We start from the raw sequence: 16,634 nt of genomic DNA, 5'->3' as shown, positions 1-16,634 counted from the left end.
TGTGTGTGTGTGTGTGTGTGTGTGTGTGTGTGTGTGTGTGTGTGTGTTACCAGTTTGAAATACATTTCTGGGGCCAGAGAGATGGCTTGTTTGGTAAAGATGCTTGCCATCCCCGAAACCCACATAGAGATGGGAGGAGAGAACCGACTCCACAAAGTTGTCCCTAACCTCCACACCTTTGCCATGGCACACCCAGTAATAAAAAATAAATAATACTTAAATTAAAATTCTGACGTTTCTGACATGGCTTGGTGGGTAACAGTGCCTGCATCCAAGCCAAATGACCTGAGTTCAGCTGGAGACCCACAGCATGCATGAACTGACCCCAGACCCCCACAAGTGGTCATTTGACTTCCCAGGGTGCTCTGAAACAGTATCCCCCGTACCTATAAAAAGATTAAATAAATGTGATACATTTCTATACTAGTTACAACTAACACAAATGTACATACAGGCCAGAGAAGTCAAGGCACACAGGTATGTGTTTGTCATTCATTCACAGATTCTTTAAGACAGGGCCTGCCCCTCGGGAGATGGCGGACCAGCTACGTCCAGTTCCCACCTTGGTGAAGCCAATTACCAAGAATGAAACCACAGGACATAGCATTTATTGTGTATTTGAGACTTTGTGTGACTAACCTGACCCTGTGGCTGGGGATCTTATACTATTTATGAGTGAGGAAAGAGATCAAAGAAAGGTCTGGAGGGGACTTCCGCTCAGCTGAGGCCTCCGTGCTGGCCTTTATGATTCCAGGAGTAAGCTGGATTCCCCCAGCAAGCCTTCCCAGCAGAGTGCCTGTAACTGGCCAGACAGGAATAGGGGCACAGGCTGGTCCAGGGAGGTAAAGTAGAGTGCTTACCTCATGACCGAAGCAAGGCAGGATGGTATGTGCTGCTAGTTAGGAAAAGCGCGTTAGTCACAGCAGAGCATGGGATGGTCAGTGCGGGAATCAGTGGGGAGGAGGTCAGCGTGGGGCCTTGCATGCACACAGGCAGGCAGGGTGTGCTGGAGGTGACAGGGTGCCACCCGCCTCCTGTGCGATGAGGCAAGGAGTCTTCGGAGTCTTGCTGGAATGGAGACAGGGAAGGGCGTGGCTAGCTGTGCTTTCTGTTGAGACCTCTCTGGGTGTTCTTGGGGAGAAACAAGCAGGGCAAGGGCTTTGGCTTGTTAAGCATCTCCAGGTAGGCACAAGAGCTCGGTGTAAGGCTTCTGCTTCCAAAGAAGCCGGGAAGACAGAAGAGGCAGATCTGAGTGGATGGCTGGAGTGGGCAGTCTCTCAGCCACTCAGTTTAGTGACCTACCACTTGCGGGTTTCAATCCGACTGTCACCTCCTGGAGTAATAATAGGCTCTCCTGTCCCCCTTATGGACCAGCTTGGGAATCTAGTGTGACTCTGAAGGCAGCTGGGTGAAAAAGTTCAATTTTATACCATCCCTGTCTCTGGACTGGGACCTTCCAGGATGGGCCCCTCCTTCATCTGCTCACCAACCTGCTTCCTTAGCAGGGTCATAAAGTGTGGCACTTAGGCATGCTTTCCAGAGGATGTTTGCCGAAAGCGTGGATGTAGCATCAATCACACATTTCTAAATGCTCCATTGGGGAGACACTTTGTCTTCCCTAAGAACTGGATCAAAGATTCAAGATCTTGATCTAGTTGGGGTGGGGGTGGCGGTGGGGGTCCCAGCTCAGCTGAACTGCAGCTGGAAAGCCAGTGTGAGGGGCAGGACTCCAGGCTCCTAGAGAAGCTTCCAGAAAGGTGAGCCTTGTGACCAGCCCCTGCTCTCCTTCAGTGCCACCCCCAAATTGTGTTTTGGGACTGAAACTGGGTTTCAGTTTCAAAACACATTGCGGTTTTTCATGTTGAAGCTCTGAAGTCCTTTCCCAGGTGGCCAGAGCCCCCCATTCCAGGGCAGGAGCGACACACTTGGGGCACCTGCTGGCTCACCCAGCAGTGTGAGCATTCTTTTCCTCTACAGTGTTTATTTTGCATGCTTTGTTTTTCTTACAGAGTGTCATATGTGCTCATAAATTTGCTGGCAAAACAATAAATAAATAAATAAATAAAGAAAGAAAGAAAGAAAGAAAGAAAGAAATAAATAAATAAATAAATAAATAAATAAATAAATAAATAACTGTTATTCCCTCCTGGGTTTTTGCATTTGTTTTGGCACGTGTATGTATCTAATCTCGAGGATGCTAATTTGCCTAATTCTTTCACTTGTCAGTATCTGTGAGAAAATGTGGGTGCAACTGATTTGAGAGCTTCTAGGAAGGAGTTTTAAGATTAACCAAGCTGGTGAGTTCTTTCTCTCTCTCTCTCTAAGATTAACCAAGCTGGTGAATTCCTTCTCTCTCTCTCTCTCTCTCTCTCTCTCTCTCTCTCTCTCCCCCTCTCCCTCTCTCTCCCTCTCTCCCCTTCCTCCTTCCTTCTCCTTCCTCCTCCCACCTCCTTCTTCTCTTTCACTCTCCAGGGCATCTTGTAGCCCAGGCTGACTCCAGCTCCCTCTCTAGCAGAAGATAACCTTGAATATATATGATCCTGCTGCCTCCACCACCCAAGTCTTGTGATTACAGGCATGCTGCACCACACCGGGTATTTCCTGTGCTGGGATCAAACCCAGGTATGGGAGCAGGCTAGGCAAGCATCTGCCAGCTGTGCCGCACCCTCAGCTCCTGTTTGCCTTTTTCTGGGTTTCATCAGATTGACATAAATAAAAACAACTATTGGGTAAATAATATCAAACTCATTCTTTCAACAAGCATAAAATAAAAACCTCAAGTGAACCGGACAGACGTTGAGGAGTCCGCTCCGTGGAAATCAACTTTCTCTTTCTGGCAACATGAGACCATGAGCACCCTGCTATGGGTCCTTAGAGTTAAGCCAGTGTGAAGGTCAGGTCCCTGTGGCTCATGACTGTAGGGCTCTGCTCTGCTGCAGCACCTCTTTAATCCTTCCACTCAGGAGGTGGAGACAGGAGAATCAAAAGTTTAAGATTATCCTTGGCTCCACAATAAATTCAAGGCCAGCCTGGACTGTGACATCAAAAAGAAAACAAACCAAAAGGGGGGAAAAAAACCCTGCATGCACATACCACAGGATCTCAGGGTTGTGAGAAAAAAGGAGGGAGGAAGAGAAAGAGAAAGAGAAATAAAATGCTGGTAGGAGTTCACCCACTCAGGGTGGGGATCTCCGCGGCTTGCCTTTAGGATCAGTCATGGCAGGTTGGTGATGGATTGCAGAGAGCCATTGCCTCGGAATCTTGGGTTTGGAGGGACAGTGGGGTTACTGGTTGACAGAGGGAGAAATAAGACCCGGAATGAAGCCGTTCATAGGACACAGCCCAGGGCCCAACAGAAGCACAGACCAGCCCGGAATCCTAGTCCACAAACAAGCCTGTCTTTTTGCCTAGGATACTGGCTATTTTGGGAGTTAGGAGGGGAGAATCAGAGTCAGGAAGAGACAGGATGTAGCCTCCACAGACCCAAGGAAGGCTAGGCAACATGAAGCCTCTGCTTTAGAGCCCCGGAAGGCCCAGAGTGAGGTGTTAGGAGACCCCACCTTCCTTAGCACTTTCATCTGCCCACTCAGCCTCCTAACCTGTCCCCACTTCTGCCCACACAACCACCAAGCCCCCGCCCTCACCCCAGGATGCTTTGCTCCATCTACCACAGGCTCTCTGTACCTTTGCCTGTACTCAAGGAGGGTACAAACCTGCCAGGCACAGCTGTGCGCGCTGGACACCTCACAGGGTATTGCTTCCACACTGCAGACACCACAGCCTCCCATCAGCAGTTTCTAGCAGGTGACAGGAAGACGCGCCTGTTCTCTTTTAATCACCTACACTTGGGTGCCATCTGGGCCGGCAGGGCTCGGCTGTTTGCTCTGCCTAGAATACCGCCTCCCCTGTGCCTCACACTTCATGAAGCAGACTCTGGCTCCCCCAGAGCCCTCCTCTTTTCCCGGAGGATATCCATAGCAACACCCTTCTCACCACAAGTGTCCGGCTAACGTCAGTCAATGCTAACTGCTGAGGCAGGAGTCACTAAGGCCTGGTAGAGATTTCCGGAACACGGTTCTGGGTGGACTCATGGCTGAACTGATTACTCAAAAGTAACATTCCTTTCAATCTTCATTCTTTAAACGGGAACACTTAAAAAAAAAAATCTCTGCTGGTTTGTGCTTTTCTCCAACACTCGCTAATGAGACACCGAGTCATGTCAGGAATAAGCAGACTGGAGTCCGGGAGGCTGTGGCTTAACACACAGCCTTCTTTAAAGGGTGTCTGATCTCTTCATGCACTCATTTCTTTCTACGGGACACGAGGCTGAGTTTCTGTCTCCTGGAGTGGTATAATAAAGTTTTATTTACAAATCGATGTGTCTATTTTAAAGTGCCGAGTGCAAATGCACACCCAACCAGTTGCAAGTCGAGCAGAAAGTCATCTGGGGGCAACTGGGAGGGTGAGAATGTGATGTGCAGGCTCTGAAGACAGACTGCCTGAATTTGGGTGTAGTAGCTCACTGTGTGAGGTTAGTTCTCATCTCTGGGCCTGGTACTCTTCACATGTTCAGCTAGAAGGATTACAATGGTAATCAAGTACCCTGGAAACTGTAGTGAGATGTGCGTGAAGATTCCTGCAGCTGGGCACAGTGGCACACACCTGTGATCTCAGCAGTCAAGACAATGAGGTAGAAGGATCCTGAATTCAAGGCCAGCCTAGGCTACATGGAAAGGACTTGTTGTGTGTGTGTGTGTGTGTGTGTGTGTGTGTATACATATACATATATGTGTGTTTGTATATATATATGTGTGCCTGTGTGTAAATATATAGACTGAAGCAATGGCTTCGTGTGAGGTACCATGTGGGATCTAGCCATTGAACCCAGGTCCTCTGAAAGTGCAGCCATCGAGTGCTCCTGATTGCTGAGCCATCTTGACAACCTCCAGACCTTGTCTGAATAAATAAGTAAACAAATAAACAGATAGGCTGGGGATGTAGTTTTGTCGGTAGAACTCTTGCCTAGCATGTGCAAAGCCCTGGGCTCAATCTCCAGCATCAAATAAACTCAAGAGTAGAGGCTCACACCTCTAAGAAGAACTCGGCTCAGAAATTTAAGGTTATTTCCCACTACACAGGGAAGACAGAATTCCAAGGTCATCCTTGACTATACAATAAGCTTGAGGGCAGCTTGGGACTTTGGACCTGATCAGCCCACCTCAAATAAAATGATCTTCGTAGTGATTGCTGTGTTTATGACAGGTTGTTCTAGCCGCTGCTGTGACCGGGAGTCACAGGTGAGTACACACTGTTCACAGAACCAAGGACAGTTCGGCTGTAGGAATTTTTATTAGCAGGGGAGGGTGGGACACTAAGGCAGGAGGGCTGCAGGAGGAGGGGCTACAGAAGCTTGGTTCACTTGGGGGGTTCGGTGGCCAGCACCGGGAAGCAGCCCTCTTGGTGCCACTGGCGGTCCCTCAGGCGCCGCACAGCCTGCATCTGCGGCTGGAAGGCACCCCATTCATTCCAGTGTCGGAAGTCACCAGGCTCTAGCAGATACTGGTAGCCTCGGTAGCCTGGGTACTGGTAGCCGACCCACCTGGGAAGGAAGCAGGGAAGGTGTAGAGGCAGCCAGAGTCTCTTCCAAACCTCTTTCTCTCCACCCATCATGCAGCGAGCATCCTAGTAGCACACACCTGCCTTGGCTTGGCCCTTCCTACCCCATGTATGGAACCATGTCTCCTTTCTGATAGGCCTCAGTATTCTCCTCAGGAAAGTGGGCACAGTCATGTGGCTGCTGTTTCAGGCATGCTTAGGGAATACTCAAGTGATAGAGTGAATACTCCACTGCAGGCTGAGTCAGCCCACAGCCAAAGAAGATGGTGACACAGACCCTCCCGGAAAGAACAGAAATGGAGTCCAGTACGTGAGACTTCAGCTCCCAGCCTATGAGGACTAGGCATCAGGAGCCATGTCTCCAAACCTGGGTGTCCATCATACGCACTGAGTCTCTGAGGCTACTGTAAGCACTGTCCAGTGTCAGATAACCACGAGTCAGGCCCAGAAGCTGAGCCATGTGGGCCTCAGTTTACCCTCTGTGGGGTGGGGATGGTGGTGACCCTACTCCTTCCATCTTTGCTGGTGAGTAAGTGCAGCACAGAAGTGCCCTCGCCAAGGAAGGCACAGTCAGCGAGTCAGTCTGAGCTTGGTCCTTGCCCAAGGATGATCTGGGGGCTTTTCGAGTCCTTCTCTGAGCCACTGTTTGCCATTAGCTGACTTCTCTGGAGTGATATTTGGATCCTACCCAGTTCCTTCCAACCTGAGAGCAGAGGGGAGCTCTGGCTGGACCATGTCCTCAATGTACAGAGCACACTGGTGTCCTGGGGCAGAAGAAACCTCTCTAAGCAGAGAGTGGCCTCAACCCAAGCCTCCTCTCTGTGCCCAGCATGTGCCAGGCTCTCAGATGAGACTCAGAATTCTGAGAGCCCAGATGAGAAGGAATCCCCAGGTCCCACGGGAGAAGGAAAGGAAGCCAGGCAAAGGCCACCACCCCAGAAGCACTACGGGAAGGCAGAAAGAGCCACAGTACTAGAAGGTAAGGCACCTGACCCTCCCCAGGTTCTCAGGGAAGTAAGAGATAGGGCCCTGATTGGGAACCTCAGATCCCAGAGTGAATGAGGACCCCTCACCCACCCATCATGCAGACAGCAACACAGAGGGGCAAATGGGGTGCCACCTTACCCAGGGACCTCTGCTGGACCTACCCTCTGTCCACATCAAGTCTGGCCAGGGCCTTATTACTCCTGAGAAGTTGTGATTCTCTACATTTGTGGGTTAGTATTTAGACTGAGGTAGAACTTGTCACATGCCCTGGAGCCATGGGATCTGTTGGCAGAACCCCAGGACCTAGTTCTGGAAGACTGTGTGTGTGTGTATGTGTGTGTGTGTGTGTGTGTGTATGTGTGTGTGTCTGTGTACATGTGTCTCTGTGTGTGGAGGTGTGTCTCTCTGTGTGTGTCTGTGGAGGTGTCTCTGTGTGAGTGGAGATGTGTGTGTGAAGATTTGTATCTGTGTATGGGAGGTATGTGTGTGTGTCTGTATGTGGGGAGGTGTGTGTTTGTATGTGTGTATTTGTGGAGGGTTACGAGGCTTTTCTCTTTCCCAGGGACCTGATTCCATTTCTGACATCCTCAGCTTTAGACTCTGCACTTGCTGCAGGCCCAAAACCTGGATACTTACGTGCCACCTGTGACGGCCACGCTGCCCACACGGTCACAGAAGCCATATACCCAGAGGCTGGGCACGTCGTCCTCTTGGATCTCCATGGTGTTGCCCTTGAAGTTGGCCCCTTCAAACAGGCAGATCTTATGCTCCTGGGAATCCTGGGGAGGCCAAGACCCATCAGAAAAGGGATTGGGGGGTAGCGGGGAGAGACCCTGAGGGCTTATGCCATGAGGCTCCTCCTCATCTGGGAAGAGGCAGTAATTATTGCTATGTCTCTGGTGCCCAAGGCTGAGCTCACCCACACAGGCTTGAGTTCCTACATAGCATCCCCCTGTAACAGCACAGAGGCTCAGAGAGGGCAGACATACTGATTTACAGCACACAGAAGACCGGGGATAGTAGCTTTCCAAGGAGCACCATCCTCAATTCCCAGCAATGAGGCCCAGCCCATCGTGGACAAGCTGTGCAGCATGCAGCCTTTGTTTCCTATGCTTGGGCCTCGGTTTCCTCACTGTTACAGTGAGTGCTGTAACCGCTTCTGTCTACCAGGGCTGCTGTACAGACCCCACAAAGGAAGAGAAAGCACCCAGCATACAGCAGGGGCTCAATACAGGGGTATGCTAGTCACTGTTGTTAACTAGCAAAGGAGGGGAGGGCAGGACACACGAGTGCATCCTTCTTTGGACACAGTGGAAGACTGTAAGTAAAACAAATCAGCTAAGTCTTCTGGAAGGAAGGGAGGTGGATCAAGGGGGGATTATAGGAGAATGGAATTTAAGGAAGGGTGCTTTGTAGGTCAAGTAGGAGTGAGGTAGTCAGAGAAAGGAAGAAGGGCAGAGGTCACACTGAGCAGAGAAGGCATAGGCAAAGGCTGGTGTCCTGGAAGAGGATGTATGGTGTGAGGTAGGGGACGGGGGTACAGGAGATGTGGTTAGCACTTAATCAATGCTGGTGACTGTTACCTGTAACTGTTGCCACTTGGAGGACCTTGGGGAGGGTCAGCCAGTCTGTGGCTCCCCACTGCCATGGAGGTAAGACCTCACCGTGCCCCAAAAGGCCCTGGAGAACCCCACCTCTCGGACACCCCCTCCCATTCAGTCCCTCCCCTGTTCTCTGTCTAGGTGCAACTGTTTAATTTCTTCAGCCTGTCTGAGCTGCTGCAGGCCTCTGCAGGCCTCTGCCCTCGCTGGCCCCTGTATAACTTTCCCTTCTGCCCTCCTTGGACTGACTCTGTTCCCACCCCTCAGATGCCGGCTGCCCCACCTGCCCGCCCTTTGCCAACTACCAACCAGCCCCAGTTCCCCTTGCCCACCCCCCAAGAGGCATAGGCTAAGGTTTATAGTTACAGATTGGCTTCCAGGGCCTGTGGTGGAGCTGGCAGAATCAGGCTAGCCCGAAGTTCAGGAACACCCACTCTGGTAACCAGTTTTTGTTTTGTTTTTCACTGTTTCCTTTTTGAGATAAGAGTCTTAATCTTAACTATGTAGCTCTGACTGGCCTGGAATTCAGTCTGTAGACCAGGTTGGCCTCAAACTCTCAGAGATCTGCCTGCCTCCGTCTCCTCGAATGCTGGGCTAAAGGTGTGTGCCACTATGCCCTGCGCAAGGGATCAGGTTTGATTTTGGAAATAACTCTCTAATTTTCATGAAAGCAGGATGAAAAAGAGACAGGAAACCCAGGGTTGAGTTGCGTGGGGTAGGGTTGGGGGAGGTGCTCAGGAGAAGAACAATGGTGGACCAGGACAGTCACAGGGGACACGAGGTGAGTCAGACTACTGGACCACGACCCAAGGTGTAAGAGATGACCTTGTGGGTTGGTGGTGAAAGAAAGGGCTAATGCCCCAGCTGCACCCATAGAATCAGAACTAATGGATCTGGTGTGAGAGTTTTTACATTTTCCTAATATATTTTATTTAAACAATTATGTCTAAAACACGGTCGTAATTTTAATTTGGCCAATGTGACCCTGCAAACCAGATCTTTTACACTTTGTGAGAAAGACGTGGTGGTGGGCTTAAAACCAGGAGTGTGTTCCATGCTTGTGGACCGTTTCAATCCAGACCAGGCAAACGTCATGTATTTAGGAACCACTTAGGATCTGATTGTGGGGGGCACGCCTGTAACCCCAGGAAAAACATGAAGCCAGGGCTGCAAGTGGGACCCTATCTCCAGAGCACAAAGCAACACACACATGACCCAAAACACCAACAAGTGACTACAGTGGATAGCAACTTCCGGACTGGTTACTGTTCATTGGCCCTCACTGAGCTTGTTTCCCAGCTGAACCCATTACATAGATTATTGGTTCTCAACCTGTGGGTCACCATCACCACCCCTTCGAAGGAGTCACATATCAGAATATCCTGTATAATCCGACATTATGATTCATAACAGTAGCAAAATTACAGTAGCAACGAAAATAATTTTATGGCATGAGAAACTTCATTAAAGGGTTCCAGCGTACATAGAGGGACACAGACAGGCCATGCAAGGGTTTGAAGCTAAGCTCTGAGTGTTCACAGTGTGCTCAGTGAAAGCCAAGATCCAGCCTGGGACTCCCAATGTGCCGCGAGCGCTCTGGCTGCCTAACCCACAGTGAGGCATCGGTACCACCCCACGGTCCCGGGTGAGCCTTCATTAACGTGCTTTCCTCACAGACATTCCCACCTCAAGAGGTGAGAGTCGGTGCCATCAAAGCCTGGCATGTGTGAGTAAGAAGTAATTGGCTCGTGACTCATGATCAATTCATAATTCTGGGAAAACTACGCACCATGTGGAGCTGTCTCTGCAATCTAGATTCACCTCCTTTACACTGATCTAGTTAAACATCACAAACCTAATTCATCACGTTGTCATATTGTCACAGTTGTCTTCCCTCAAATCCATTTCTTAGCCACTTCACAACTAACTTTTCCTCCCTTCCTTCCTTCCTTCCTTCCTTCCTTCCTTCCTTCCTTCCTTCCACAAGGTCTCACTTGTAGCCAATGCTAGATTTGAACTCACAATTCTCCTGCCTCCACCTCTCCTGTGCCGGGATCATGGGCCTGTGTCACCCACCATGCCCAACCATAGCACAAACTTCACTCTGCATGTTGAGGGCCCCTGTTGGGTGAAAAGCTCCCCAGGGTGTATGGTGTGCAACCAGGAACCTGACTTTCTACAGGGTAATCAAGGAATACACTAAAACGTCTTGTTCAGTCTCCAGAACTTTAACTCCCAACTCATAGAGCAGAGAAGTGTCTGTATCACTCACAGCCTAGGCAGGGTGCAGATGGAGTATTTGAGTATTTCAGAGAGTTTTCAGAATTGCTGAGAGCACGGAAAACCAGAAGCCACTAGGCTTCCATCCCTACCATAGCTGTCCGCCCCAGTTCCAGCCACTCACCATCCTGATGGGCCGGAAGGACATGAGCCGGTCACTTCGGTAACTGCTGGTCCAGGTGTCCCAGCGTGGGTATTCACCCTTCTCCAGGACAAACATCTCCCCACGGAAGGCGGATTGCTCAAAGGCTACCCAGCTGGACACAAGAAGGACCAAGAGGTACAGAGACAGAAAGGAGAAACCATCAGCAAGTGCCCTCCGCAGCTTGTCTTCCTGCCTCTCTGCACAGCAGCCCAGGCACCAAAATGAAAACCTAAGGTGTGTCCAGTGGGTCTGGGTTTCATTCTGCAATATACCCCTGTGTGACGACAGACAAGCAGCTTCCCCTCTCCCAGTCTCCATCACTTCATTTACACTAGTGGTTTTTGGAGCTGGTGAAGGATTAAATGAGATACTGTGTGCAGTTATCTGAGCAAATTATTTTTAGCAAATATGGGATTCACAAGACGTTAAATACTGTGAGGACCTGGGGCCAACTAACTTATCAAAAAGGATTTACCTCTGAGCTTACAACAGCTGGGACAAAATCTCTGCTTGCTGCTAATGTGACTCTAATACCTACTGGTCCCTTCTTTCCAGCCATGGGAGGAGGGGGCCACTGGTCCCAGCCCTGCTGCAGGCAGGGTGTGAGGCACTGCTTTGAGTTCGAAGCAAGGCTTCTCATAGGTACCTGTGACTCACAGCAGAACTAGGTTTTTGACTGTCAGAGTTGTGCAAGCTGGCATTCAAAGGATCATTTAGAATAAAACCCAGGAGCCAGGCATCATGATGCACCTGCAATCCCACTACAGGGAAAAGGCAGCAAGATCATGATGTCTGTGGCTAGCCTGGGCTACACAGTGAGACCCTGTCTCCAAGCAAGGAAACAAAAATCAAAGGGAGCAAATGCGAGCAGTCCCAGGAGTTCAGATATGAGAAGAATTAATCCACATCTGCTGAGAACTAGACTGGCAGCCAGAAGGCCCACAGCTGGGGCGAGTGGTGCAGAGAATGAGTGTGGTAACCAGTCTCAGGTACTCTGTGTGTTGGCACATGCCGAGGGCTTCATCTTTCACAGAGAGTTAACTGGAAGTTTAAAATCTATGGGAGCCTTTTCAGTGTGGCTGGACTAGGAAGATGAAAGCTAGGACTTTGGAGGTGGTGATCCTCACTGTATGTGTTTGGCGTTCTGAAGAACCAAGAGAGACTCCACAGAAATCTCCCTGAGGGCAGCTGGCACCATCTCACCAGAAAGACTGCAACAAGGAGACACCATCAAGAGCTGAGACTCACAGAAGCATTCCAGGAGCCTCAGGACATCGTCTGAGGGATGAATCAGCTACAGTCAAGTGACAGAATAGAAGATACGGACTTGTATGTGGAGGAATTGTAATTCAGAACATGGCTGTCTGGCAAGAGATCACATCCAAAGACCTTCTAGGTCAGTGTGATCTGGCTGGAATACAAACATGCCTTTAATCCAGGAGACAGAGGCAAGCAGAGCTGAGTTCAACTTGCTGGTATAGAGCAAGTTTCAGGTAAAAACAAAACAAAACCTTAGATTCAGGCGTGGTGGTACACACTTTTAATCCAAAAAAAAAAAAAAAAAGGTAAAGTTAAGTTTGTAGAAAGTGATGTCTAATTGTGTGGCAGAAACAGTGATGAATCAGAGAAAGATCTAACAAAACAGAATATGCCCAGCTCTTACAAGAGAGAGAAAAGGGAAGCTACTTAAGGAGCAACATAGAATGAGAGAGAGAAGATGCAGTTTTACCGAGACAGTAATAGAAAGGTTGCAGAGAAAGAACACAGATGAAGACCGAATGAGCTGGAGAATGAGGAGTCAGGTTATTAGAGTGGATTGTTTGAGTTAGTTTCATGCCAAACAGAGCAACTCTGAGGCTGAGAGAAAAGCCACACTGAATAAGTCAGCTGGGAGAGGAGTTTGAGTCAGAACAGCTGAATTGAACCAGCCAGCCCAGAGCTTAGTAAGAACAAGAAAGGGTGAGCTTATTCAGCAGTAAGTCTCACAGGCTGAAAACATTCTAGGCCTAGGGTAGACTGTACAGAGGCTAGAAGCTTCCAGGACTAGGTCCAGGTTAGCAGACAGAGGCAGTAAGCCTCCCAGACAGCAACTGAACCAGGCGAATAAAAGATAATTTTACACTTGTCCTCAAAGAAGTCAACTGAGGTTATCTTAACAGACTGGAGAAGATCAAAGGATGGACAGATGGATAGGTGAATGGATGTATGTATAGATGGGTGGATTTGAATGGAGAGATGGACTGATGGATGGGTAGGAGGTTAGGTAAATTAATGAACATATGGATGGGTGTGTCAATGAATGGGTGGATAAGTGGTTATGTAGATAAATGGATGGGTGTATGAGTAGACAGCTGAATAAATGAATAGGTACTGACGGAAGGATAGACGCCGATTAGATGAATGGACAAATACATGCATACAGGGATGGAAAGATGAATAAAAGAGAATGGCGGATACAAGACTGATGACCCAATATATTGGCCTATAGATGGAAGCACAGACATACATGTGATGGACAGAGTGGGTAGACGGGAAGAGAGCCTCAGAAGGGGGTGCCGCACAGGTATGAAGACCAGAGACTCTGGGAAATGACAGACCTGAGTTCTAGTCCCAGCTCATCGTTGGCTGTTCACCTCACGATTTGGAGCACTCTGAAGGCAGTTAAGCTTCATTGAGAGAGAAGTTAGCCGCACCTGCATCACTGGGAAGTTTTGAGGGTCTGAAACCTGGGAACCCATGGAGCAGACCCAACTCGAGGTTCACACTGTGATCTCATCTGTGACTAGAGAGGGGGATGCTGTTGCTTATGAAAACGCAAGACAGATGTGGTCCTGCCACCTCCTCCTCGCCCTCCACACCCCTCTGTCCTCTTTAGGTGGTTCACAAGGATCCAGGCAGCAGTGAGGGATGCCAGGTATATGTTCCAGTGCCCATTCTCACTGTCCACGGTTCATTTGAGCCACGGGCAAGAAGAGGGGTCAAATGCGGACACGGAGCCTCAACCCGAGAGGTGGTGCCCAACCCAAGTCATGCCACAGTGTTGGGTTTCAGGCTGAGGTCTCCTAGGTTTCATGGTACATGTCCCGTGATACATGAGAACTCCTGGGTACTTGTCTTTCCCTTCCTTTCCCTCTTCACCTCCTCTCACCCTTTCTTCCCACAATGCCTGCTGATCCTGACACAGCCCTTGCTGCTGGATCTCAGGCCCATGTCTGTTCCCGGAACACCAAAAACAAAACAAAACAAAACCAAAAACCCAACATGGGCACAGCTTTCTCTCTTTTTGAGGAGAAATACTCTGGCTTTGAGTCATCAGCATCCCAAACATCCTGAAACCTCAAGACGGCCACATCGAGCAGTTCCGGTCCTAGATGGGCTTGGGGGATGGGTGGGGCTGAGTTGAGGTTGACTGAGTCAGGGATGGAGTGGACACAGAGGCATGAGTGGCCCCTGAATCAGAACGTAGACCCAGGCGTGCTCTGAAACTCACGGGCAGTAGCAGGAGGTAGACGGTCATCACCCTCACCTGCCACACTTGGATGTCTATACGGTGCCAACCCCACTCTGCCTCAGAATCATTCTGACTCTCCTTGCTTCTGAGTCAAGGAAGCTGAGTCTTGGAGACTGAACAAGATACAGGAAGGCCTGATCTACATCTGGCCTTGAACCCAATCTGGGGCTTCCCTTTGTGCTGTAGATAGCCTGAGATGACTTAAACACTGACTGGCCACGCCCCTTGGAGGACTTTTGAGTAAGGAACCGATAGTGGGGTCGTGATTGCCTCAGCTCATGGGGACGGCCCCTGAGGGCTAGACTGTTGCTTCTGTGAACTGGGAGCCGGTGACAGTCTCTTTACCACCAGGCATTGACTCGGCCCTTCAGAGCCTCAGGCCCCCGGTCTGTAGCCCTCTCTCAGACAGCTTGGTGGTCACATGCATGCACCTGCCTCTTACACTATAGGCATCTGGGAGAGGGGATGGCTGGGGACACGCAGCTCCCCCATGATGGCAGCAGGCCATCTGAGACTCAGTTTCCTCGTCCGTCACTGGGGGAGCACCATACCCCTCCCTCCGGGGTTTGCAGACAGAATAGGGAGCGCCTCAGGTGTGGACCACTGGGTGTCAGGTGGATGTAGCTGCTCTGTGGTGGAGCATGTACTCACGGTCCTGAGACGACGATCAGGCTGCGCACTCTGTCGAAGCCACGGTCCCCCAGGTTCAGGCACTCCCCTGAGAATTCCAACCGACGGCCCTGGAAGTTTTCCTGCTCGAAGACAACCAGCTGCAGAAAGAAGCACCCCCCATGCCCGGGTGACAGATTGAGGTGTGGCCTGGCTCCATGACCCTCACCCCAAACGAACCAAGCCTGACAGATGAAGGGGTTCAAGTCTAAAAACCCTTGAAGGGCATGTGTCAGTCAAAGCAGGTGGGGTCTGGGTCTCAGGAGGTCACAGGCCTGAATGAGTGTGAATGAGCCTGTCCTCCGGACTCCCCACCACTGAACCCAAGATCAGTACCATCGTCGGGAGCAGGAATAGGGACCCATGTCTTCCATCCAAGGTCTCTCTATGTAGCCTAAACCGACTGGGAATTTATTCTGTAACTTGGGCTAGCCTTCAGCCTGTGATCTTCTGGCCTCAGCCACCAACTGGTAAGACTAAGCATGTCTTTGTCTTACCAGCCCTTCTACTTGGCCCTCTGTGTTATTTCTCAGCCTGGCGTGACCCCAACTTGGACTTCCATTTCCTAACTCATATCCTAGGCTACATGTGTGGTCCTGACCCTGTTCTAGGTGCAGAAGCCACTTTCACCAGGAAGCCCTCTGAGATTGCTCCTCTTCTACCCTTGGTAGGGGCTGAGTGCCTCCCACTGTGATACCCTCAGCTCTGCCCCTGAGTCTCCCTCCTCCTCCTCCTTTTACCACTCCTCTTCTTCCTTCTCCTCATCCTCTTTTTTTCTCCTCCTCTTCCTCTTCCTCCTTCTCCCTCTCTTCCTCATCTTCCTCCTCCTCCTATTTGTCTTTTCCCGCTCCTTACCTACAAAGGGCTCCTTCAGGGCAGGGCCTGGGTTCTTTCCTTAATTGTGGACCCAAATGTAGGAAAGACTCACTAGTCCACAGCCCAGCACGCAGGCAGCCCCTCCTTCATCTCTGCACCTCTCGTTTGGATTTTTACTCATTTTCTGCAACTCTGCTATTTAGTGGGGTCAAGGCACCTACCCAGCACCAGGTGCGCATGGCAGATGCTTGGAGGTGGGGAGATGATGGAGGAGGTGTCCCAAGGGACCCTTAGAGCCCAGGTAGTTTTCACCAAATCTTAACTTATATATGGGTTGTGGGTTTGCAGGTGCTTACTACCTTGTTAAAAAGTAAATTTAAATCAATGATTAAATCAATGATTAAATGCAACAACACAAATCAAAACTAGCCACATCCAGACCAGGTGTGAGTCATAAACCCAGTTCTCTGCCTGAGGGTGAAGACAGGGCAAGAAAACCCCAAGAGTCCGTCTCTCCAGGAACCCTGCAACCTGGACCTTGGAGGAGAATTTCCAGGAAGGTCAGAGGTCAACCTGGTGGCCTGGTGGCTCTCCTTGGTCCCTGCCACCAAATACACTCCTCTCCTATTTCTGTTTTTCTATCTTTAAGCTCCTGCATGTGGGCTGGCCTGGCAAGGAGGGCTGCTTCACACTCTACAGCGGACTCCACTTTCTTTCAGGTATGTGGAACCCCTGAGGTTCCCAGGCTGGGAAGAAAGAGGTCAGGGAGGATGGAGAGCAGGCCGGGAAGGATGGAGAGCAGGAAAGGAAGGATGGAGAACAGGACAGGGAGGAAGGAGAACAGGGAGAATGGTGAGCAAGCCAGGGAGGATGATGAACAGGCCAGGGAGGATGGAGAACAGGTCAGGGAGGAAGGAGAAGAGGGAGAATGGTGAGCAAGCCAGGGAGGGTGATGAACAGGCCAGGGAGGATGGAGAGCAGGCCAGGGATGGTGGAGAACAGGACAGGG

General features: G+C 50.3%; 1 protein-coding gene across 1 annotated transcript; it reads right to left on the bottom strand.

The window, feature by feature from the left end:
• Positions 1–5,415: 5,415 nt before the first annotated feature.
• On the bottom strand, positions 5,416–14,910 carry Crybb1 (crystallin beta B1; the record flags this gene model as incomplete). Its single annotated transcript, XM_055612515.1, has 4 exons — positions 5,416–5,599; positions 7,240–7,382; positions 10,609–10,741; positions 14,792–14,910. Coding segments are annotated over 4 exons (579 nt in total), but the record flags the coding sequence as incomplete, so codon positions are not given.
• Positions 14,911–16,634: the final 1,724 nt, after the last annotated feature.

The sequence above is a fragment of the Psammomys obesus genome, unplaced genomic scaffold (genome assembly GCF_907164565.1).
Source record: "Psammomys obesus unplaced genomic scaffold, mPsaObe1.curated_primary_1811, whole genome shotgun sequence".
In the NCBI taxonomy this organism is placed as follows: domain Eukaryota; kingdom Metazoa; phylum Chordata; class Mammalia; order Rodentia; family Muridae; genus Psammomys; species Psammomys obesus.
Note: the sequence above shows the minus strand (reverse complement) of the source record. Positions and strands in the feature narration are given on the sequence as shown.